The 26,848-nt window shown below is 41.4% G+C and overlaps 1 protein-coding gene across 1 annotated transcript in view; it reads left to right on the top strand.

Moving 5' to 3' along the window:
* FMN2 (formin 2) overlaps positions 1-26,848 on the top strand; it is a 165,815-nt gene that overhangs the window by 77,485 nt on the left and 61,482 nt on the right. The window contains exon 9 of the mRNA XM_044451225.1: positions 22,774-22,835. Within this exon, the coding sequence (XP_044307160.1) occupies positions 22,774-22,835 (62 nt within the window). The remainder of the gene's footprint in view (positions 1-22,773; positions 22,836-26,848) is intronic.

The following is a 26,848-nucleotide window of genomic DNA, read 5'->3' as shown; positions in this document are numbered from 1 at the left end:
ATGTCTACTCTACCAGAGTAAAGCTGAAAAAATCACGAACAGAAGCATAGGACCACTCCTGAGGAATTTAAATAACATTCCTGATGAGTTTAAAGTACATATAAAGAACAAAAGTGCATTACTCAGTTCAACAGACTGAACTGTTGAACCAGATACGTTAAGGAAGAATGCAAAAGGACAATTCCTGTACCAAAAAGAAAGAAGAGGTCTAGATGGATGAAGGAAGAAACTCCCACAATTTCTAAGGGCAGGCAAAAATAAAAAAAGGTGCTAGAAATAGGAATGGAAAACTGAATACACTTTTCACTAGCTATCATGTAAAGACAAAAAGAACCAAGTAGAAAAGAACAACAAAAGATGAAGCACAAATGCAAGAAATCAAAGGGGAATTTGGACCTAGATTAGGAATGCTGAAAGACCAAGAGAAACACACTATCTGACTAGGATAAAATAAAAGAATGGGGAAACAATATACTGTGGTACCTTGGCTCACAAACGCCTTCATGACCAACTCGGGTCGTGAACAAAAATTTCATGAAAATTTGGACATGGGTCGCAAACTCTGCATTGGGTCGCAGCCATCTCCCCACCCCACCAAGTGGGGAAATGGCCATGATCACAGTTGCATTTGTGCAGAGAAGATGTGCATGATCATGGACGTGCTCTTGCAGGAAAGACGGGCGCAATCTCGGCCATCTCCACCCCCAACCAGCACGATCGTGGCCATCTCCCCCACCCAAGTGGGGAGATGGCTGCAATCATGCTGGGGGCGGGGGGAGATGGCCGAGATTGCACCTGTCTCTCCCTCCCACAGTGCTCCCACGATCGCTCCCATCTCTCCCCCCTCCTGGCGTGCCGGGATGGCGGGCGCATGCAGGGATGATGGGCGCAGTCTCAGTCGTGCTGGGTGGGCGGGGAGATGGTCACGCTTGTGGTCAGGGTTGCGGGGGAGATGGCCGTGATCTTTGTTCTTTGTCACTTTGTTCACATTTTTTTTTATTTTAAAAAAAATGGTTACAGAAGCGATTAACCTTATTTACATTGAGCCTTACAGGGAAATTTAACTTGGCTCATGACCAATTTGGGTCATGACCAGAGTCCTGGAACAGATTAAGTTTGTGAGCCAAGGTACCACTGTACAGGAGAATTAAACAAGAAGATATAAAAAGATCATAGGCTCCTTAGAAGAGGAATCCTATGAGGAAGAACCAGCAATATCAGAAAGTGAAGTGAAAGCTGCTATGAAAGTACTTGGAAGGAATAAATCAGTAGGTAGGGTACCAGAGGAACTCTTCCAAGCTGCAGGAACTGAATCAGTCCAAATCCTAACAAGAATATGCCAACAAATATTGAAAACAAAACAATTGGCCCACAGGTTGGAAATGCACATTCCAGTGCCCAAGAAAGGAGATGTTAAGAAGGAGTGCAGCAATCAGAGGACTATTGCACTAATGTCCCACAGAAGCAGAGTGATGCTCAAAGTGTTACAACAAAAATTACCCTGCATGGAGTGAGAAATGTCTGATGTTCAAGCTGGATTCCAAAAGGGGAAACACTGGAGATCGTTTCACAAATATATGCCTGCTGGAGCAAACCAAACAATTTCAGAAGACCAGTCTATGTTTTGTAGACTAGGGCAAAGTCTTTGATTGGGTAGATTATGAGAAGCTACAGATGGTCCTGAAAAGCATGAGTGTGCCTCAGCACTTGACTGTCCGGGTGCGTAACCTGTATCATAGTCAAGAAGCTACTGTTAGGGCAGAATACAGAGAAACAGAATGGTATCGGGGGGGGAGGGGTAATTTTGTCTCCTTATTTGTTCAAGCTGTATGCAGAACATAAGAATTTGGTTATTATCAGAGGAAGGAGTGAAAATTGGTGGAAATCACATAAATAATATAAGATATGAAGATGCTACCATGTTAGCAGTAGAATGCAGCAACACATTGAAACAGACAAATGCTTGCCACCTCAGCTATGTACGGAAAGATAAGCTTTTCCACCCCAAAGTGCTTAGGAATTCACTGTGTCCTGAAAGCAACCAACCACCACCAGCCCTTCTCACAAGCTATTGTATTTATAAATATAAAAAAGAAATAAAGAAAAACAATAGTCTTGTGAAAATAGAAGTTTTCAGCCCACAACTAAGCCAAATGAACCTCCATGAGGGTGTGTTTTTGCTGACACAGCAACATTTGTAGAAACTGCAAAAGCAGCTTGTGTCACAATGTGTGTGTGTGTGTGTGTGTGTGTGTGTTAAAATGATACCAAAAGCATCTCGGGTACATGTTATCTCTTGGGTATTCCTGAAGTGGACTCCAAGGTTCTGGTGCTTACTTTCAACAGGGATTCGGGCAGGCACCTGAATTCTCCTTAATGCTTTACTCTTGTACGATAGTTGCTGCAAGCCCTTGCCACAAATGCAGACTGAGATGTTAACTCTTAGTATACGTGCCATAGAGAGATGCCTGAGCTCTGGAGAACATGGCTACTTAGGGACTGATCGGGTGAAGCAGTTTGGGGCTTGTTTAGTTGTTCCATTCATGCACGCATATTTGCAGCTTGTGCCAGAAAGCATGGATGTAGAACAAAACGGTTTGCCACACTCCTAAAATGCATGCTTTACACAAACTTTTATCTTGGTTTGGAGTGTATGTGCAACTTCCTGGGCTACTGCAGACTCACCTACCCGCCACTGCACCTTAATCTTGCACCTACACTTCTGCTGCTACCAAATACTTGCCCGTCTGTCACAGGCCCTAATCTACCCACTATAGCCCCTTATCCCCCAGCCCATGGGAAAACGCAACCAATCCCTGGCACTGCCAGTGATCCATGCCCACCCAACCAGCTACTTTTTTTCTTTTCTTGTTACCTGGCGGGGGGCAACAGCTCTTCCTGCTGCTCCAGCCAGCCCCACTGCCAAACAGGTGGCACCCAGCTCTGCACATAGTTTTCAATAGTTTGCATAACTTAGGGTTTGAATAGCAGCCATCTGAACAAATCAGATGGTGCCTTTGGAGGGAACTTAACCAACCAGGGCACAGAAGTGATGTAAAGATGATCCCATACTCTCATTGGCTACATGTCGTCCAAAGGCAATGATTGATTGGTTCGAATTGCTGCTATTCAAGAGGCAAGTTTAATGGGAGCAGCAGGAGAGGCAAGGGGGGGGGGCAGGAGGGTGGCAGGGGCATAGATAGGGGGTGGGCTGCATCTCTTCCAAGCCCTGGACCTTGGCAGCTGCCCATCCACACTGCCTCCTCACTCTTGGCCTCCAGGGAGAAACCAGGCAGAGTCCCCCTCCTCACTGTGCAGCTGGGACTTACAGACTGGCCTTAGGGCAGTTGCAGATCAGGGCAGTGCCAGGAGCCAACGGGATGTGCTGGCTGGCTTCTCTGGAGCAGACTTGAGGGGCAGCCTTCTCCCACTGAACTGCCCCGCTCACTTTCTTTCTCACCCATCCTAATTTCTGGGTATATACATTGATTAGCTGACAAGGAAGGGAAGGAATTTTGCTGACCTTTGCAGTTGGTTTCAGTGGAGGTGTTGTTTTCCTCATGGCAATATTGCTGATTCATTAGCTAACTGCACTCTTCCATCCTTCTTTCACCAATCCTCATTGCAGGCACTGGGGACATCGGGTAGGAGCTGTCGCAGGGCTAAACAGAGCTACGTTCCCTGCTTCCCGATAAGAGATTCTCATTACATTTGGGGTGCCATTTCAAGCTGCAGCCCACCTTGAGGATTGGCCCACCTGCTAATCACTCAGATCACATGGTGGGCCCACAGTTGCATCATGGCAGCTTCAGTTTCCTGACACTTCCTCCCAGTATCATCCCAGATGGCTAGTGGTCAGTGTACTTAAATGGCTAGGTTCTTCTCCTATGCAACATTAAACTCTGATCTGGAGCAATAAGGGTTGTAGCTCTCAATAACCCCTCTCAGCCTGTGAATAATTTCTCTTTCCATGCAGCATCCTCACTCTGTACTTTCTTAGTGCTGGTGCAGTACTGCAGTATTTTGCTCATACTGCATGAGCAAAGTAGCAATAAAGTTACTGGAGTTCTCCAAATACCATCTAGAAACTCATTCTGAATGGAGTCTGCATGAGATTGCAAGATTTGGGTTTTTTTCATTATTATTGCTATTGTTTTAATACTGCCCAATAGCTAGAGCTCTCTGGGCAGTCTCCAGAAGCACATATAATGCAATATATAATGCAGGCAATTGTGCACATCTTTGAGATGGACACATTCTTCTCCCATTGGTTAAAGCCTATTTGAACATGTTTTTCAAAAGTATCTATTTGTTCATGTTCATTTTTCAAATGTACTCATGCTGTTGAACACATTGTTTTGGTTCACCAAGCATGTTGCCGGATCAGAAATGTTCAGCTTCAACCACAGTTTGTGTGTGAGTCTGTGTTTGGTCCAAAAGATATGGATTGGGTTAATCCTGATCAAAATATGAGCTGAAACCAATTCCTTAACTGTGTTCTTAAGTAAAGAAGAGCTGCAATTTGAAACTCACTTTTCCTTCAAGGATGGTATTGACTTAGACAAGATCAAATAAAATGGTTGTGCATTATCGTGAGAGAAGTAGATAACTTGAACTCACAGTGGTTAGGATCAACCACTGGTGGCACTTAAGAATAAAAACTATGTGCTGATCACCATAAAGTAATGCTTTCATTATTGGTAGTGGTAATCTTTTTTTAAGAGACCACACATAATTGAAGACTTTCTCCCCCACTAGTAATAGTAATAATAGTAATAGTAATGAACATCACTCTTGTTACCATACCAAAATTGGACATAGTATTTCTCTTCCATATGGAAATGAATATAAGTCCTACATTAACTTGTATAAATAAGAATAGATGTCTGGAAAAATATTACTAACTGCTGTGTTCACTTGTATGTAATATCCTCCATTTCAGAAAGTTTTCTGTGATTGTTTCAACTATTCCTGCTGTGACAAGATCAAGGTTATTGCATTTTTCAACCATGAATGTTTTGAGAAACATTATTTCTTTAGTGAATTCAACTGTTACGATTATCATCACTGTTCCATCTGGACAATATCATGATGGCATCTTCATTACTACTTTTCGTTTGACACCCATTCTTTTTGTAGGAATATAAAGAGCAGACATTTTTTGGTTAAACTTAAAACTTGTGACATTATACTTAATGGTTTGAAGAAGTTTTAGGCATATACTGGAGACAACTTCTCAGTCCATTTCTGAGTTAGTGTATTAAAGCTTGCAATGTTTATGCCCAGACTTCTAACATAAAAAGCATTTGATTTTTCTTTTTTTATAAAAGAAAAAAATATAGTGAATCCTTCTGTAATTAGCCACATGAATTTTCTCAGCAATACATTGAGTTAGTACTCAGAATTCAGATTCACATGCATTCAAGGAATCATTCAAGTCATCGATATTTTTTAGTAAAATCAATTGATCTACAATTAAAATTAATTCAGTGCAATTCAATTAATTGATTAAAATACCTGGAAAATAATACGGTTTCCACCTGGCAATGAAATAATTGTAGTGAGGGTACCAGAGAAACTACTCTGGGGATCTGATTCCAAGGATAAGGCACAACCTCCAAGCAGGCCCTCCTTCTATTCACCACCCCCTTCACCTCCTTTGAGGATGGCTCTTCAAGAAGGGCCTCTGAACTACTCAGGTAGATACATGTGGGAGAATGTGGTCCTTGAGGCACACTAGACCCAAGCATATGCTGTATCATAATGCCTCTTGGGTTTCTAGTTCCCATTACCAGCCATGAGAAGGAGCCATTTGGAAATTTAACTGTTCTTCACTATATCAAAATAAACATACCTGGAAAAAAAGACAGTCTTTGGTCCCAGTGCGGAAACCTATACACATAAACATTTGATTGAGACAGTCAAGAGAATTGACCTAAACAAAAGGAAGATACTCACCAAAATCACTGGCTGTTACAGTGATCTAACTATGTAGTTCACACCATAAATGTCTACATTCCTTAACCAGATAGAAAGGAGTTAATATTAAAGAACTTCATAATTATTCATAGCGTTTCTTAATAATTAAGTTTCGGCAACAGACAATGTAGCGTAGTGGGTAGAATGCTGGACTGGAACTCTAGATCTGACTTCGAGATCACATTTGTCCATATGGGCATATTTATGTTCTAAACCAGGTAATTCCAAATGTTGGTTCAATCTCTAATTGGCACAGAGCTTCAAACAGAAAACTAGCATTTACTTAATTAACTACTTTCTAAACCTTTTTAGATCTTAACTATGCATAAAGCTACACCTTTGTATGACGTAGTCTCTGCTCTTCCTGGTGATATGCCACCTCCAACAGGCAATGGTAAAACACACAGCACACTGATCCCATGTCCCATGTTCTGTTATGATAAGAGTTGGGGTTGGCTTTATGGGGAAGCGAAATAAAAGAGATATGAAGAATCAGTAGGTCTGTGTTACATGTAATGTCTGGCTGTACCTTAGTGCACCAGGTACTGATTGGTAAACACCCTCAATGTATACATCTGCTGCTGTTTAGTATAAACCAGGCTCTGGGTTAGCTGAAGTATTTCCCCAGGATGTCACCAGAATTTTTTACCATTTTTGACAAGAGTTCCATTATGAAATAAGAAAGAGTAGAGTTTCCTGAGCTGAATACAAATAATTTTTTTCCAAGTTGAAAGTGGTACAATAGAGCTTTTTAATTTGTGGCATCTCCTCCTCCTCCTCTTCCTACTACTACTACTATTATTATACCACACCTTTCTTCTTCTTAAAAGGAACCTAAAGCAGCTTTTCTCCATTTCATCCTCACAACAACAACCCTGTGAGGGAGTTACATTGAGAGTCTGGTCCAGAGTCACATATTGAACTTCATGGTGGATTCGAATGCTATCGTGAGGGTGGGAGGTGACGCCCTCTGTCCTGCTATGGCTGGAGCAGGCTCCATCACGAGGGCAAGGTCAGGAGGGCAAAGTGCACTCACAGACCAAAGTCAGAGATATAAGAGACTAGAGATAAGCAAGGACATGGTTGCCAGCAATATGTAGACTGATGCTGAAAGCTCGTATTGCTGTATCTGAAGGCTCAGCTGGACTTTGCTTTAGCCCAAGCTCCTTTAGTCCCATTTATTTATTTGTTTGTTTATTTATTTATATTGCGATTTATATCCTGCCTTTTTCCTACAAAGGGCTCAAAGCAGCTTACATCATCTCTCCTCCTCCATCTTATCCCCACAAGAACAACCCTGTGAGGTAGGTTGGGCTGAGAGTCTGTGACTGGCCCAAAGTCACCCAGTTGGCTCCATGGCTGAGCGGGGACAAGAACCCAGATCGTCTGAGTCCCAGTCCCACGCTCTTAACCGCTACACCACACTGACTCTCACCCTTGTCCTCTTCTTCATATTTCCTTTCTATTCAAGAGCTTCTCCTTCTCGCAGCCTGCCTCTTGAAGCAACAAGTTGCCCTTGGAGACCTGGTGGGCACACAATGTCCATCTCTGCCTCGGAGATGCAATTGGCCTTATCCTGTGGGGATGGAACCATGGTCTTCTGCCCCTGAGAGTCCAGGATTCCCAGGTCTCCTGTCATAGCTGGCTCCTTGGTGTCGGCTGTCTCAGGAAGCTCTAGTTCCTCCCCATAGGGTGATTCTTCCAGCATGCCACCACCACATGAAAAGGGAAGAAGCAGTACTTCTAAACATTGATCATGCATCCAAATATGATTTGGTTATTTACAATGTATTTATCATACTGGGAACATAGTTGGCTACATGTAGATAGCGATGACACAGCTTTATTTACTGAATGGCCAGTGTTCCAGATACAGCTCAGGTATATACCTTTTCCCAAGCTTTTCACCTTTCACCTTCCAATAAATGCCCTTGCAAAATTGTCATCTACTTACAGCACTACACACAGAGAAGATAATGCAGCTGCTTATATATTAATGGGACTATTGTCATAATGCACAACTTAACTTGGGGCCAGTTTTCCCTTTGAAAGGGTGTGGACCTATTAATAGGGTCCTCACCAAGAGTCTTATGGATCCTGATGGATTCCTGAGGGCTCTGGAGGAATTTTTGGTTGATAGGAGTGGTGTTCCTGTTGATGCCTTAGTTGATTTGTGGAATGGAGAAATGAGCATCCTCTCCCACCATGCAGAGCCTGTGCAGCACCTTGGTATACGCCTGAGTGGTGGGCGATGAAGCAGGCTGGGAGACAACTGGAGTGTAGGTGGAAGAAATCCCATGCTGAATCTGACCAAATACAACTGAGAGCTCATTATCGAGCCTATGCTTGGCGGTGCGGGTGGCAAAGAAGGAGTTCTTCGCCACCACCATTGCATCCTCACAGTACTGTCCAGCTGAGCTTTGCCCGGTGGTGTGGGGCCTGTTACTTTCTGGGCCAAAAAATGATCCTATCTCACCATCGATGGCTCAATGTGACGACTTTGCCCAGCACTTTAGGGATAAAATTGCTCAGATTCATCAGGAGCAGGACTCCATAGCTGATGTGGCACTTGAACGGAAAGTGTTCAGAGTGCTGTCTAGATCAGTTTTGTTGGATGAGTTTCCATTGTTGCAGCCTGAGGATGTGGACAAGGTGCTTGGACTAGTCCTGCCACCACCTGTTTACTCAACCCTTGCCCTTCATGGCTACTCACCAAAGCCAAGGACAGGGTACCTGGGTCCAGGAGGTAGATAACGTCTCCCTGAGAGAGGGTCGGGTTTCCATTCCCTTGAAGGAGTCAGTGATCACGCCCATCCTGAAGAGGGTGAATCTGGACCCAGAGATGGCTGCCAATTATAGACCAGTGACTAACATCCCATTCTTGGGCAAGGTGCTCAAACGGATGGTGACTGGGCAACTTCAAGCTCTTTTGGAGGAAACTGACCATCTGGATCCATTTCAAGCTGGTTTCAGGCCTGGTCAGGGGATGGAAACTGTCTTGGTCACCCTCTATGATGACTGTCCAGGGAGAGGGACAGGGGGAGTACATCCCTGTTGTTTCTCCTGGACCTCTCTGCGGCTTTCAGTACCATCAGCCATGGTATCCTTCTGGATAGGCTGGCTGAGTTGGGGGTTGGAGGCACTGCTCTGCGGTGTTTCTGTTTCTACTTGACTGGCCAATTCCAGAAGGTGGTGCTGTGGCATTGTGGCCCTGCACCATGGCAGAGGGTTCCATTTTATCCCCCATGCTCTTTAACATCTACGTGAAACTGCTGGGAAAGGTCATCCGAAGGTTTGGGCTGCGGAATCACCAGTACGCTGATGACACCCAGCTCTACCTCTCCTTTACGTCTAATCCAGGTAAGGCAGTGCCTGTCCTTAACCTATGCCTGGCCAGGGTGATGAACTGGATGAAGGCCAATAAAATGAGGCTTAATCCAGACAAGATGGAGGTCCTGCTGGTAGCGGTCTAGTCTCCCAGGTAGGTGTCTCTAGCCCTGTTCTGGATGGGGTTGCACTCCCTCTAAAGGACAGGGTGCACAGTTTGGGAGTGATCCCTGACCTGGAGCTGTCCCTGGAATCCCAGGTGACAGCCGTGGTGAGAAGTGCTTTCCTTCAGCTTTGGCTGATTTGTCAGCTGCATCCCTATCTGAATGAGCAGTGCCTGGCAACAGCGTTTCTTGCACTGGTAAGTTCCCAACTGGACAGTTGTAGTGTGTTCTATGTGGGGCTGCCCTTGAAGACGGTCCAGATACGTCAATTGGTTGAGAATAGAGCTGCCAGGTTATTAACAGGGTCCAGTCCTTTACCACCTACCCTGGCTACCAATTGATGTCCGGGCTCAATTTAAGGTGCTGGTGATGACCCATAAAGCCCTAAATGGCCGAGGACCTGGTTAACTGAAGGAGTGTCTCCTTCCATATGTGCCTGCCCACCCCTTGAGATCTGGGGTGGGGGGTCTTCTCCAGGAGTCCTCCTTGAAGGAAATTAGGCCAGTGGTTACCCGGAGAAGGGCCTTCTCTGCAGTGGCACACTGGTTATGGAATATGCTCCCCAGAGAGGTTCACCTGGCATCATCACTTTATTCTTTTTGGCGCCAGGCTAAAACCTTTTTATTTTCCCAATATCTTAAGTTTGATTGCATTTTAATATGGGTTTTATTGCAAGGAATTAATTAGGATGCTGTGTTTTATTTTGCTCTACTCTGTCTACTTTCAAACCCTTGTGAGACTTCAGGAGTGGACAGTATTAAAAAGTCTTAAATAAATAAATAAATAAAGGATAGATAGATAAATAATTTACTTAAGTTACTTCATAGATCTTTAGGGTTAGGGTTAGGGTATAACTCCATGAGTTATACCAACGACATAATTTAGCTAAGTGTCAGCAGTTTGTATTGTGAACCTACTTTCTGTTCCTACCTGATTTTAAATTAAAAGCCCCATTTATTAATACTTTGTAATGGAAAAGGGCTTATTTTTTCTTATGACATTGAAATAATAACAATTCTATACATCAAAGCCATCCTATATATTCTTGCTGAGCAGAAAATATATTTAGTTGCCAGTTTTATGATGAAGGCTCTTCAGACATTTGAAAATTCTTCCCACACACCTCCTCATACCCAGAGTCAGTTCCGCACATCATGCGTTGATTCAGGGAAGAAAGTTTTCAGGCCTTTGGGTCCCCCTTTGATTTTCATGTTGTTTACTAGAACCGTGATATCCAAGAACTGGTGCAAAATGCATACTTAGAATGTACGGATTCTGAGGCCTGGAATTTGCTTTCAGTAGCAGAACAGAATGGAAGTGTCTACCATTCTGCTGGTCATCCCAAGCTTTGTTCCTTTCAACTGCATAATGGGAGAAACCTGTTGCTGCTATTGATAAACTTTGGAATGTAGACGTCCCTGCCAATCTACTTCAGATCACCCAGAGATCTACCAGTACATCCTGATCTCTCTTCTGCCCACCCCTGAATTAATTTAGAGGGCATGTTATTTTAGTTTATGTTATTTTTGTGAAGAGATGGGACTTAGATTTAAAAACCACTTAAACTTCTCAGGGAATGAATGCCACTGAACCCACGGGCTCAGTTTTTCACAATCACAGAGGGAAAACAAGCCATGGTGGTCTAATTTTATTTTGTGCTGTTTGTTTTTTTGCCTCTTTGAACCACTCAGAGAGACCTTCTGGGTTTTGGGGCAGTATAGAAAATAAATAAATAAATAGGGGATTTGCATAATTACCCCTGGGGCACAGAGTAATGTGAACTTGTATTACCCACAGTGAACAAACCACGTCATAGTCATAGGCTTTAGGAGGGTTCTGGATGACTTATTAGCCACCACAGTAAGCAGCCTCATGCTGCCAAGGTAATTATATAAATGTTACTGGCACGTATGGGAAGAGAAATAAACCACAGTAGCTTATTTCACCCTCTGTGACTATGCAATTCTGGTCACTGGGAATTGCATCTAAGGAAATACGCATCGGACTGCAGTTTTAGTTCTGTGTAAACCAAGCTGAATTACACAGGTTCCTTTGGCGAGGGGGGGGCATATTGCAAAAATATTGCAGTAACAGCTCCTAGAAATCTTCCTCCTTTGAGTGAGATACACATGGCTGTTTGGATCCTGACCATAGTTTTGGCAAGATAAACCAAGGGAAGCACAAAAAACTCAAAAAGGGGACATCAGATCACAGACCATGTGTGTTCTGTTTCATAAGATCCTATTCAACACTGTGTTCTGCCCAAAGCATTTTAAAGACAATTCTTCCATTCGTTTGTAATGCTTTCAGTGACTATCAGATCCCAGAGCTTCCTTAGCTATCATCTGGAACATTTGGATCAGTTCTCTTGCTTTGGTAGATCCCTGCCACCAATACATACTGAATGAAATCTGTGCTGAGATGAAATTGTTCTGGCTTGGAAAGGCATGACATATTCTTTGGCTTGCCTTGTCAGATATTTTAGTATGCTAAGATACGTCCCATGGAGTCCACTGGGGAACAGATTTGGTAGCATGAGGATCCTCTGGATATTTGGCTTTTAAAAGGTAGGCACCAGACCCTCCTATTTTCTTCACCCATGTTTTTTATCACTTGCAAAACTAAAATAAATCTTATCTAAATAATTAAGATAAGCACTGAAGGGCTCTGTATGGTCATATCAACAAACCTCTCAAAAATAGAACTGCAATATAATCTCTCTAGATTAAACAGTCTACAATGGTAATCATGTTTGCATTTAAACATTTTATTCTGAAAGGATTACAGCACAGGGCTCTCTTTTTTTCCCTTTTCCCCAGACAAGAAGGCGACACACTGACTCAAACAAAATGTATTTGTTCTCTAAGAATTTAACTTGCACAAATTTTATAAACAAACTGTATAGGTGTATGAAGTTTTGGCTGATTTAATCAGTAACTTATGTCTTTGAATTTATATAAGCTTGTTTACTCAAGATGCCTGCATTGGAAATGTTTATACTAAAAATACCTCTTATTTTATAGCATTTTATTTAAAACCTATATCAGTGTAACGTTATTGCTATAGACTAGAAGGCCCTGGGCATCACAGTATTTCTCCTGAAACTCATTCCTTGTCCACATGCATATGATGTCCAGCATCTCGAATTCTCTCCCACAAAATTCCTCCCACTTGAGAGAGGGTCTTGTCCAACAGTATGTAGAGAGCATGAACCTGGTCTTGCTAAGTAGCATCCCTTGTCCTGCTGCTGCCACTAAAATATAGACTCAAATGACCACAAAAGACTAGATGTCAGAATAAGAGGATGCCATTAAATACTGGCATCTAGTCTTTTGATGTGTGTTGCATTATACTAACTTTTCTGCTTTATTTTTTATCATTTTAGTAACTTTGTGGAGGCACTGTTAAAAAAAACCAGGATAATTTTCAAAAGAATAAATGATAGAAGACCCATCTTGACATGATAGCGCATGTGAAATTGTTTCCTGTCCCCATAGAAGGGTGGTATGCATGTTCATATGAAACATTAAAAAGTTCCCAGATAATCACTAATTTAAATGGTAGACTTAAGGATAAGAGATGTCATTAGTTGTTTGTTTGTTAACTGATTGGGTTCTTAGTTTTTTGTTTATTTTGTGGCTTAGGAATCTGTCAGCCTTTTTCCTTTCACCTGAGGCCTCCATAGTGGCCTCTGTACATGTAAACCCAGTGCAAGTGTCGTATCCAGTGGAAAATGGTGAATGGGCACAATTTGTTTTCTCTTTCCTCCCTTGCCCCATCTCAGACCAAATGTTTATCCAGAGCTTTACTGTAGGGAAAACATCAGTTTTTGTATTTCTAGATGATTACACATATTCAAATCAAAACCATGCCCCCTTTTCATGATGTCCTTATAACCCAACTTATAAACCGTTCTCTGAACTATATGCACTCTTCTGCCATTGAAAGTGCACAGGCCTGGCACCACTGTGTTTACTAGACATTTTCTTATCTCATGCAAGCTTTCAAAAAAAAGTGTACTATAGCTCTCCCAGAGCTTTTCTACACAGGGCATTTCTTGAGAGGTGCACTTGTGATTCCTTCCCCACGGTTGTTTATTAGTTCTTTAGACAAAGTCATGATCATCCAGTTTGGTTTCCTTGGGTTTTTTTTTAAAGCAGAGAAAATGGGATGCGGCTTCTGAGAGGGAAAGAAAGACTTGTGCATTCACGCTATTCTTCTACAGCTGGAGGCTGTGTAGAGGAAAAGCAGGAAAGGAAACCATCTGTTTGTAGAGGTGGAGCTCAATTCCAAGAGGAAGCTGGAAGTAGATGCAGTGATTAACAGCCTCAGGTAGAAAGGCTCTAATTCATTCTTAGGTAATCTTAACAAACTTGGAGATTTAGAGCAGAAGCTAAGGCATGTTTCTTGCAAGCCAAAGTTTTCTTGTTTGTTTGCTTGTTCATTTGTTCAGTAGAAAGGAAACCTCAAGACAGAGCCCCAAAAGAATACAAGCACCCATTTCCCCTTCAGAAACAGACTGGCTTTATACCTTTCCATAACTGGCTTCAACTTCGTCAATTGAACTGCATGCCATTTTTCCGTGGCATGCCATACTCAAGGTGGCTCACAGCAAGCTTAGAAGAGCTTCCACAGGGTTGGCCCCACCATGAAGCAGACTGGGGTGCCCCCATCAGGCAGCTCAATGGGAGGGACGCACACTGCACTGCTCTCCTCCCGGCCACATGGGAGGGCCCACCACCACCGCTGCCCACTTCCGGCAGGTGCTCTGCAGGGCCCGGACAGCAGCTTTCCCAGAATTCGCTGCAGTGAGAGAGCAGCTGGCAGTGTTCCCTGAAGCAGCCACTAGCCTCCTGCTTCCCCACATCTCGTGCTCCACCTTTCCCTTAGCTATGCTGCCCCTGAAGCCAGAAGAAGCAGTCCAGTCAGAGACCACAAGGCCTTGGCCACACTCTTGGAAGCCTGGCAGTTGGGACAGTCAGTGCAGTGGCAACAAAGGGAATGGAAATGGGATGCTCTGTGGCAGCAGTGTAAGAGGAAGCACAGGGCGTGTTTCATTTACTACTGCAGGGGCTGAGAGACTGGGAAAGCCAGGGCTGAGTGTATATAATAAAACAAAGTAACGTTTCACAATAATTCACTATCAATTACAATGTACAATAAAATTAAGGTCATACAAATTAACAGGGCAATTAAAACTTCTCATTAATAAATATGCACAAAGATTGAATGATTCATTAAGCATATGCATTGGATTTGGCCAAAGGTGTGGCTATATTGGAATGTGCTCCAGGAGAGGTGTGCCTGGCGCCGAATTTATATTCTTTTCGGTGCCAGGTCAAAACCCTTTTATTTAATCACTATTTTAAAAAATTAATATTTTAATTGTGTCGAACAGTCGCTTTGATTTTGTCCTTTATGTAAATTTTTATTGAATTATGTTATTTATACTTGTGATTTTATTGTATTTCAATCTTATGGATTGTTAGCCATCCCAAGATGCCAATGGCATAAAGCACAGCATACAAAAGTTTTAAATAAAAAAATAATAAAATATTGGCTTCCCTGGGACCATTTTCGCTATTTCCCAGGTCAAAGCATGGGACAAGTACCAGTACTGAGCACTGTGCAAGGCCTTCTTTACAAATTGGCTTCAGAAAGGCGGAAAGCCACTCTCCAAACAATAGTCTCTTTTGCTTTTGTTTTGCTAAATTCTGATCAGGGAGGGAAATGGGTTAAGTGACTGACAGGTCCAGCTTTTTATCATAGAAAGTGTTTTGCCAAGATTCTCCAAAAATGTGCTTTGGAAAAAGGCAAGAACAGGACGATGAGATGGACATTCTTCCAACCTTACCAGGCTTTAATATGTGTGTGGGTGGGTGGGGGGATCTTTGAAATAGCTTTCCCTTCCTCTGTATATATCCTTCTGAAAATCAGCAAGTTTGTTGCCTAGAAGCACCTCTACAATGCTTGCCTTTTTCATACAAAATACTTAATAAAACCCTCAAGGGGAGCAAATCATACCCAAAGTGTGTGCATTCCCCTTCCTTATAAACCCTCATACCTATCCTTTCAAATTATTGCAGGTTTCTCACTGAGAGCCACCTCTATACTGCTTGTTATTTTCATAAAAATGGCAACAAAGAACATGTACAGATCAAAATGTCTTTTGGTGGGATTACGTCAAATGTAAAGGCTGTTCTTGCACAAGAATTCCTGCTTCTATTTATCTGAAACTTGGCAAGACTGATCCCCAAGAGCTTATTTTGTCCAATTCTGCCAAGAAATATACAAACTATCAGGAGTTATTGGAGGCGGGAATCAAAATATCAATCCCACAAACCCTCAGCTCTTACTTTTCAGAAAGTACCAGCAGTGATCTAGCCATGGCTACTATGATTGCAATTTCAAGTACTACTTCCAAACAGAACAAAAATTATAGCCATTTTTATTTCTTAGGAGAGTCAGTGGGAGACAGAAAGCCTTAGATTTCTGAATCTTGACTTGGGTTCAGTGCTCAAGTTGAAGCAGACAGCCTCTAGTTCAGTACTAGCCAAGTTGGTCCATTTTCCAAGACATAAAATCAGGATCCAAGTCTAATCCTGTGGTCAGTGCATACCTCTAAGTCCTCTAATAATTCATGCTAGAACCTAACAATAAAAATGCAAGAGCATTATCCAGATAACAGCAAAACAAATAGAATGTCTTTCAAATATTGCTTCTGACAACAACCCCTGAACAATTGCATGCAAGCTGCAATGGATTAAATGGACAAGTAAATAACCAGATGTTACAGCCAGACCACTACTCCTGCCTGCTGTAAAAATTGCTTAACTTGACTTCTCATGATGGAACTACAAGCCGTGACTGATGTCATCTATGCAATGGATTCTGCCTTTTACATCACTGAGATAAGCAGCAGTCTTTTGTTCATGAAGGAGGATGAAGAGTGTGTTAAGCACACCATGTGTTGTAACTGGAGATAGAAAATGGCAACAGGTTGTATCATACAATCTCTCTTCCCCTCCCCTCTTCCAGCATTGCTGCTGTGGCTTCGTACTGCTAAATGCTTTTTCCTTTCCTTTCTGTTGACACTTGAGGGCTGGTAGCTCTTGCTGAGTTGAGACCATGCCAGACGTTCTGGGTAGGTGAAGTGCTTCGGTTTGCTTGTATCCACTCAAGTGGCTCCCAGTAATCTGAATTTTCTACTGGGACTGAGCTATGGCACTTTATATTATTGATCCAAGTATTAGTGTTGAAATAATGTACTGCAGAATCCTTTTGAGCAGTATCAGCAATATTTCTCTGTTGATTTATTTTCATTTTTCTTGTCCTATAGTGCTTGCGGCTTTATGCACTTATGAAGTACGTACAATTCTTTAAAAATTTTCACTTTCTTTACTTGCTTTTACTCTTTACTCTCTTTTCAGTTTCTTTTTAGAGGCAACACACTTATGTAACAAGTTTTAAAGAAAAAATAGAAATAAAGGTATCATCTGTCCACTCCAGCTTTTTTGCCTGTGGAAATACCCATAGATCTTTGGATAGTTGCTGGAGATTGCTAAGCCAGCTAGATCACTTTGTGGCCTGCAAGGCCTAATGGGAAATTGCTGCTAGTGCAAAGGTGACCACTTGTTCTCTTTGAAGTACACATTCTAGTCATATTCTAGGGATTTGTTGATTTTTTAGAGTCCCTTCTGCATTTATATGAGGTGTGCTGGACTCACCTGTATGGCTCTTAATGGATCAAGCCCTTTATATCCATCACAGTATGGAGGAAATGCCCTTTCTAGAAGCATTTAGGGTGGTTTAGCAGAGAATAGATTAGTAATGGCTGCAATAAAGTCAGCATTGAAGTGAGAAGAGTTGAAACTTTTATTCTGCTAATTTGGTCTTTTGTTATTCTATGTAGTTTAAAGCTTATGTGTTTGTTTTTTGGATTTTTTTTTTTTAAACGCTACCCTGACCTTCAGGAAGGAAAAGACTGAAAATATAAATAAATAAGTTTCAGCCAGGTAACATTTAAATTGTTCTGTACAGATGGGTAGATTAGAGAAGGGAAGAACTACAAAGTTTGAGATAAAACAAACAAAATGTTTGAAAGAAAACTGCAAGAAAGAACTTGATTGTCTTAGGAAATTAGTATATTCCCAAATGAATGAAAGTTCTTTTCATCTGCTAAAATTCTTTCCTTTAGTCTCTGCGTATACACTGGACCCTGCTTAGTGCAATCAAGATCAACATTTCCTTATTTATATATTCTTTTATTATACTGTAACTAAAATTATGCTTCAGACCTGTAGGGGGAAAATGTGATGAGTCCCAGACACTGTATTTTATCACTGAATGCTTCACAGCAATGAGAAACAAATGAGCATGAATTATATTGTCTCTAATCTTGAGGTGTATACACAGGACCATTTAGCAACGCAGAAGGGTACTGATTTATAGAGGATCAAGTAATCTGATGTCAGGATTCCATCAGGGATGGCCTATGGAAATACAAGCAAGGTTTTACTTCAGCCTTACTTTGCTGAGCAGGTATACACAGTAAACCGTAAGCACAAGGAAGAACTAAAAGAAAGAGAAAAATGAGGTAGGCTGGATATTTTGGAACCTAATTACTTCCTTTCCATCTCCAGGGAATCTCTAGGCAGTACAAATATAAGTGTTTTAGTTTCATTTAAAATGCTTCATAGAAATGTAGTCCTCTGAAAAAACTTAAAGTGAGACTATCTGAAATAAACGGAAAAGCTCTAGAAAGTACAGATGGCTACCTGGATAGCAATATCTTTCTGCTGTGTGCTCTTTCCAATGCAGCCTCACCCATAAATCTCTGGAAGGTGATGGAAACCTAATAGATAATACACAGCCTGTGCCAACCTGACAGACAATATCAGCATCCTCATCGCCAGTTCCTACCATTTTGCATGTGAGGAACTCAAGGCAGCTCTCATAGTTCTTCTCTCCATTTTTTATTATTATTATTATTATTATTATTATTATTATTATTATTATTATAACATTTCTATGCCGCCCCTTGCCGAAACCTCGGGGCGGCTTACAACACAATAAAATACATTGAAATACAATAGAACATAATAAATTACCATTAAATACAAAAATACAAAAAATACACTGAGTTACAAATATAAAATTAAAATTATCAGTATAAAATAAGTACATAAAAATATAGGAGGAGATTTTATCCTCACAACAACCCTGTGAGGTATGTTAGGCTGAGAGTTAGTGACTGGCCCAAAGACACCCAGTGATCTCCATGGCTGAGTGAAGGGCCCCAACCCAGGGCCAAGATCACTATGCAGCACCAGCTCTCAGTGTTTCAATATCAGTGTCCTGCACTGTGACCAGAAGCTCAGGCTACCGCAGCAGGCTCTGTCCTTGCTGTAGCCAGTCCCTATCAAAAGGCTATGAGAGGAATTTTACAAAACCTGCTGTTTTCTAGATCAGTCCCACATAGGGCACACTGCGTCAGAAGAAGTATTGCTGGACCCTGCTGTTGCTAGGAGCAAAGCTTACTGTATGGGTCCATGAACCCTCAGGCTACAAAGCTGTCCCTTAAGAGGAAGCGTGAACTCACTGAAAACTGACAAGTCCTCTTCCTGAAATCAGTGAGCATTTCAGCTATCATTCTTTCCATGTTAGCTGTATTCAACCTCAGTTTCAGGTTCTTCCAATTGTATTACTTTGATATTAAAACTGCTGTTTCATCGGTCAGCTAAAAATGGAAAAATAAAGCTTGGCAATATGAGAACACCCCAGTCTACAACTTCGCTGGCTTCATGAGGAGGTTAAACAGTACCCATGACAGAGCAGATGCTTGTCATGACAGGAAATGTTCTACAGGGATGAACAGGCACTTAAAGCCGTTTTGAGATTATGTAGTAGATGGGATTAAGGCAAACACAAAGCAATGTTTCAAACCCGTCTCAAATCCCGCAGTGAGATCTACTGATCAGTGATCTCCAAAGCTGCTTTGTGGGTCTAGAAGAATGAACCAAGTCACATGCTGGGCGTTCGTCTCCTAACCGAAGGTGTATGGCCAGGCTGCCAACATGTACTAGAGAGCAGGGATGGGACTGATATCAGCTACAGAGCGTCTGCATTCTCTTGAGACCTGTTTCAGCAAGCACTGGCTGCTCCTGAGTGTTTTTACCTGGTGATGGGCTTTAGAGGCAGATGAGTCTTCTGTTGGGGTAGCAGCCATTCTGCAACCCGTGAGCCTTTTTAGGGGCTGGTATTTCTGTCAGCTGGGCCTCACTGAGGGCTGATTCTATTCTGGTACCATATCTGCCAGGCAGATATGCATAGTTTTGTGCACATTTTTAAAATGTACATATTTTAGTTTGCATTTATCAATCGACTATACCATGTTTTTGCACATTTTTGTGTGCTTGTTAGTGGATGCATTTTTGCGTGTTTCAACGAATGCATTGCAAGATTGGAAATGTATGGGTTTCTGACTGTAAATTGAATTTCGTCTGTGTTTGGTTCTGGGAGATAAACACTGAGTGCCATTAAATAGAATGGCACCTTCACAAAGCAAATTTTTGTCCAACCCCTGGGCTTCCTACCTAAACAGACAGAATTAGGCTTGAGATTTCCAATAATCTTTGTTTTAGGAGCTTTTAACATTCATGTTATGGTGGGGAAAGCTCTTAACTCTATGCTTGCCATTTCATTCATGGGGGTATCTTAACACCACACATGTCCTATACATTCCATGGGTGTGCTTTTCACTTTTTTTGAATTAAACAAGAGTTTGGGAATCTGGAATGTGGGGGACAGGAGTCTCTGTGAGCCTGTTATGTCTCTTTGAACTCTCAGCTGCTGTAATATCATTAACCATATTCAACATCCTTCTGGAATGATTCCAGAAAATTTCACTGGCGATTTCGGGCACTTGTGTTATGGGTTTCCATAGGTTTCCATCTTTTAAGCAGTTTTTATGAAGCCACTGGATAACGTAACTCAGGATTACAGAGAGGTGCTGTCAGAATTCAGCATTCTCTTTGTCATCCAAGTCAGGTTAGGCTGTAGAACCGTTGAACTTGTACTTGGACACCCTAATGGGCTAGATGAGAGCCTATGCATTGAAACTGAAGCCTGACAAGACCAAGACATTAAATCTGGAAAACTGGTGTTATTCCAATATAATATTTATTTATTTTTCAATTTATATCCTGCCTTTTTCCTACAAAGGGCTCAAGGCAGCTTATATCATTCTCCTCCTCCATCTTATCCCCACAACAACAACCCTGTGAGGTAGGTTGGGCTGTGAGTCTGTGACTGGCCCAGAGTCACCCAGTTGGTTGCATGGCTGAGCGGGGACTAGAACCCAGATCGCCTGAGTCCCAGTCCCACACTCTTAACCACTACACCACACTGGCTCTCCAGTGGTCACACACCACTCCCCATATGGTCACACACACTCCCCTTGAAAGAGCAGCTGAATCATTTGGGATAGTTCTATAGACAGCTAAACACCCCAGCTGCTTAGAGGCACAGAGTGCCTTTGGAGCTTTCTCATGATTTCACCAGTTGTGACAATTTGAGGAAGAGGGTAGCCTGGCCATCCTGATCTGGGGTTTGTTACCTTCCAATTACTGCAATGAGCTTGAAACTGAGTCCAAAGTTTCTACTGGTGCAGAATCTGCCACTGGGAGCAGTTCAAGATGCTGGTACGTTCTGTTAAAACTCTTAATGGCATGAGGTCCACACCCATGAAGAAGTATCTCCTATATCAATATTCCCATTTACTAAGATCTTCTGCAGCAGACCTGTAGATGCTTTTTATCAAAGGTATGGTAAGATTATACAAATCAGTCCACATCTTGGTCATGTCAATTGCATATGTATGAATTCATGAGTATGTTCCATCCAGTTTCTGCATTATTCTGCAATGTGTATCTTTTTAAAAATTCACAGACGTTTGCATTTATTTTAGTCTGCAAAGTTTCCCATCAGTTTCCCACAAAACAATTTTTTGGCACCAAGCTAGAATGTTTTTCTTCATTCATGTCTTTTAGCATGCATATAATTTATTTATTAAGAGTTTTGTTGTTGCTTTATTATTCTATATGATTGCACATAGCCCTGAAATATAAACAGATTGGGCACTTTATTATTATTTTTAATTAGCAAATAAATAAAGTGGTTCCACTGTAACAACACACCCTGAAATTCAGCTTAATTAAATGTAGAAAATCTGCCTCATCTAAGAAAGCTTGCAGTTGAGTTGTCAATTCAAACATGATTTTGACTGTGCTCAGGAGTTGTACATTTGGAGGCAGGCAATAGCTTCCTCTCCGATATGCAAAGTAAGTGGGCCCCATCTTTAAGAAAGATGAACCATCACTTCCACCTTGACCAGGAATGACTGCCTCTTAGGGCAGGATGGAACCTGGCTACAATGGGTCAAGGACTCCTCTGCACACACTTGAATCAACCTGTTTGCTGGATCTCAAACTAGTTTGAACAGCTTGCTTCATTTACAGTCTTGGTGTACCAAAACCAAAAAGAAAATATCATTTGAAAGTATGCATTGTGGCAAACTTTTACAGTAATTGTCTCTTACATTCCATTCTGCTACCCTAAATATGAATTTTTTCTATCTTTGCTTCATTGACTTATCTTAAATTTCCTTCCCATAAACATAGCTATGCTGTTCCCATTCTTTTTGAAGCTGAAAATTTTGTTGGTGTAATGGCTAACTATTTATCTCTCTCAGTAGCCATGGGTATCTGTGGCATAGGATAAATAGCAAGGGAAGTGTCATTTTATATCTATACTAAATCATTGGCTTTAGGGAAAAGAAGATTTAACCCTTATGGGGTGTATTGACGGACACTCATTGATCTATGGATTACTCAGTTTAAGGGTGAAACTCAACCAGTGACTGGTCCCCGGTGTATCTGTGCATTTGTGTGTGTGTGCGCAGCTGTAATAGACCTGCAATTTTCTGTCATGCTTTTAGCCAGATTATGAAGCTATGATATAAAGGTTATCTCTGATCTTTGATTTTTGCTTTACTCATATGAGATTCATGTCTTGCTAAAGGAAAGGGAATGCAAATTTCATAACATTTCGCACCTGGCTCTACCAGGTTCCTTGTCCACAGTCTTAGATGCAGCACTTTTGAAGGCATTGATAAATGTTAAGCCGTTAAGCTGAATGACCAGTGGGTCATTTAAAAAAAACTATTGTGCTTAATCTTTTCTTCACTGATGGATTACAATCTTGACCTGTAATCCCTTTTCACTTTTGTCTGTCTTTTTCACAGCTGTTGTGAACTTGGACAACTCTGTGGTTGACTTAGAGACTCTTCAAGCCCTTTATGAGAATGTGAGTAGCAAGGGTAAAATACACATGTACTAATTATATGTTTGGGTAAACACTTTTTTCTTTGCTTGCAAAGAGGGCCAAAAGGATTAATTTGTGGCCATGGGTATGTTGCTGATTTCCTGTAAATAAAACACTATGCAGAAATTTTAAAATGCTGCCAGTCAGGATCAGGGAAATCATGTACCCCTTCCAAGACAGGACATTACAAATTAGTAGACTTAACAGAGTACTTTTGCAAGGAGAAGGCAAGATGGCCAAATCCACAACCTGCAGGGCCCAGTTTGGCAGGATGGAAGCAGGCTATTTTTCCCTGGGGCTCCCCGTCTCCCTGCTATTTTTTTTTTTTTCTTCTTGTTGTTGTCAGTGGAAGGGAAATACACCATGCCAGTTCCAGGGCTGGTGTGTTGGAACAGGAGGGATGTGGAGCCTGTGGACCCAATGCCATCCCCAATATATCCCAGCACACCCTGTTTTTGGCTGGCTGTGCCATTTGAGCACCAATGGCAAGATGCTGTGGTGATAGCGTCTCTTTCTCCGGCAGCTGGGAGAAAGCTTCTGGTGGTGCCCATCCCATCCTCCTCTCAAACATGTTATCTAATACAGTGGGAAAGCATATTTGATACCTGTTAGAGAGTTATTCAGATGTCTTTTTTTTTTTTTTTTGGCTCTGTTTGGTGTGTGGTTTTAAATAGGAGGTTAGAAAGGCATCTACCCAGGGAAGAGCCTTTTCTGTGATATTGCCCCAGCTTTGGAATCTGCTCCCTGGAAGGGTGCACCTGGTGCCAACGCTTTCTACATTTCAACACCAGGCCAAGCCCCCCTTTCATCTATCCACTAATTGAAGGGTTGATTATTTTATTATAGAATTATCGAGTTAAAATTAGTTGCATATTTTATATATTATATTGTATTTTAATGTGCTGTTAAGCTCTGGTTGTAAACTGTCTTGAGATCGGTATGGATAAAGATAGGGTAAAAATGTTTTAAAATAAATGAATAGGCAGCCACTGATTTCATTGTGGAATAGATAATTGTTCTTACACATTAGACCAGGGATTCTACTGTGTCTTTAAACATTGCAATTTTCCACATAACTTACCAGGTAGGAGTATATTGGAAATTATTCTTTTTTATCCCTGTATTTCCATGTTCTCATATAATGTTCTCATTAATTGCCATAGTAAACAAGATTTCTCTTCCACATATCTATTGATTTCACATTAAAACTGTCAGTTCATAAATGACATTGGTGCTACCTATTGTGAAAGAAAAACTAACATCCAAGCACAACACAAACATAATTATCCTATAAAAGTCATTGTGATCAGTTCCACCACCCTCCTCAAGTGGTGTGACAATAAGAGGAAGAGAAGAGACAATAGTCGGGCGGTATACAAAAATCTCAAATACATAAATAAATTAATAGTATTTATTTATGCCATAGTGAATTTTCAGTTAAAGGTAAATTCCAGTAAGTGGTGAACACTTCCACTGCACATGTGGTTTGTATGCGATGTTCCAGTGGAATGGCCAGTGTAAGTAGAATGAATATCTTGGCTTAAGCTTCATCCTGCATCAAGACGAAACCTAGCATTAGTCACAAAAGGGGTCATTTTGGACCCAGTCAGAGGTGCTTCAGGGAACCCAAATGCTACATATGAAAAAACCTAGGTTTGACTAAATGTTTCTCCCAGAAGGTTTGAATCAGCATAAGAATGGGTTTCAGATTTCAGCTAGTACAAGTAATTTAAGGCTTAATATTTCCTGAAGCAGGTAAAACCACAGAATCTGCATAACAGTGCTTGGTTTATTGATTTTTCTTCTGTATAAGAACAGTTTGGCCTCCAAACTTTAAAGGAGCATAAAAATGCTTCAATGGATTTTAATTCCATTTGCTGAGCTTTTAGCCCAGAGTCTTGTCTTTAGGGGGGGAAAAATAAGATGACATCCTTTTAAAATCCTTTTGTGCCTTTGGGGTACTAAAGCAGCCCACATAATTATTTTTATGCAAATTTTGGGACAGTTTGCCACCCTGGGCACATTTTGGTTTCTAAAAAGAAACCTATAAAAGAGAATGTGAAATTCGGGGACTTGTGAGCAAAATTGCAAAATAGACTCGCTTAGTCTGGTGCATTTCAGAATTCTTGGCCATTAGCCATGCTGACTGGGTCTGATGTAGGTGAAGAATGCTGATGTAAAGGACTGGGAATAGGCAGCTACAATACATAAGCTGACAACTCTGCAAATGATTCTACTGTTGTTCTTGCAGAAGAGGGTGTTGACTCTTGAACCTTGACTTCAGGATTTAGAATCCAGGCAGGTATTGATAGCTCAAGCTATTACCAGAGGTTTGTACATTTCCCCAGCAATGCTCTAAACACAGGCCTGAAGCTGGGATTCACCTTGGCAAAGGGAAGAGGCAAAGGAGCAAGTCGGGGGAATGGGCGGCCCTCAAGGAGCCAGTGTTAGGAATATGTGATTCAGCAAAACTCACAGAGGTTCTCTGAAACTCCTGCCTTCAGCCTATACCAGAGCTGCGCTTTTTCCTTGTACAAATGTCCCTGCATATCTGTAAATGTGTGTTCCCAAATGCATGCATCAATTATGCACATATTTAAGCATATACATTTTTCTTCCATTAACAAATATGTGTTTCTCTGCATTTTTCAAAGAACACATTTTTATCTGGTGAATTGCAAGCTCAGAATCATAGGGACTTATAACCACAGAATAAGTTTGGTTCCATGTACAGCTCCAAGAGATGTAAACTATGATTGAAAACAAATAGAAATGAATTTCTCACTTATCTTTTGCTGTCTCACGGTTAATTCATTGTGCTTAAACATAGCACAAATGTAGAGATATCAATGGTGGAGGAGTAGATAATAATCTACTCCAGATAATAATGGGAAAGCTTTGTGGAAAACTTGACTGTTTTTGCCCTTTCCCCCATGTCCCTTTATATATAATTTAGTGGATACTAAAGCATATTTATCTTCTTTTTGAAATATGGGCCCTGTTCAAATTAGTTGTTGAGCTGGGCTATAAATTAACAACAGCTAAATGCAAATTAAGGTAAGTATTAAAAGGAATTCCTTCTAATGCTTTTATCCAAAAGGTGGTTTTCCTTTAAAATATTATTTTAAGCTACTACAGAAGGGAAGCAGGATTTATTAAAAAAAAATATGAAACAGAAGAATCTGGGTGGACTTTATGTTTCATCACAAATCCCTTTAATCACGTCTAAAAGGAAAAGGATGCAGGGTAGAATATTGATACAAATACACGACTTGTTCTTGATTCCAACTGCAGAATGCCACCCAGTTGCTTTCTGTCCTATTAGCTGGCCCACATCCCCAGTTTTCACTTCAATACAAACAACAAATGTCTAGCAGTGCAATCTTGTGTTTCCCAAACATCACTGAGGTGGAAAATCGCTCCAACATCAGAAAAAAGAAGAAAACATCAAACTAAAGTACAACTTTGTAAAGAATTTTCAAAATGTGCCAGTTCTCATGATCAAAGGAACCCATGGTGGCTTAAATAGCCATTGAGGGTTTTGGGTGCCTATTTTGCAACTAAGTGCTCACCCATAACTTATGTGTTGTGCCAACCTGGCAAGATAGGATGTTGTTGTGCTTAACAAACCAACCAACACCCTAGAAGTGTCCATGGGTTCTGGAGGCTCTTTTTACCAAACAGCAACCCAGCCTTGGTGTGTTTGCACAAGATGCTACAAAGGGTGGTGGGGGGGGGGATGGATAGGTATATAGAACAGGTTATAGAACAGGTACCTGTATAGAACAGGTGCCTGTAGGTGCTCACAAATCATGATGGCTTACATAAGCCACTGTGGTGGGCTTGCTCATGTGAACCCAGTCATTATGAAAAATACTGCAGCCCTGCATATGTGATTTGCTAGGGTTCTTCTTTCTCAGAATTGGATACCAAAGAGAGAAAAGCTTGCAAAATGCTACTGATACTAGGAATGTGTACTAAACACAAGATTCGGT

The sequence above is a fragment of the Varanus komodoensis genome, unplaced genomic scaffold, assembly GCF_004798865.1.
Source record: "Varanus komodoensis strain SLA01 unplaced genomic scaffold, ASM479886v1 scaffold1, whole genome shotgun sequence".
Lineage (NCBI taxonomy): Eukaryota > Metazoa > Chordata > Lepidosauria > Squamata > Varanidae > Varanus > Varanus komodoensis.
This window is presented reverse-complemented; position numbering and strand designations above follow the sequence as displayed.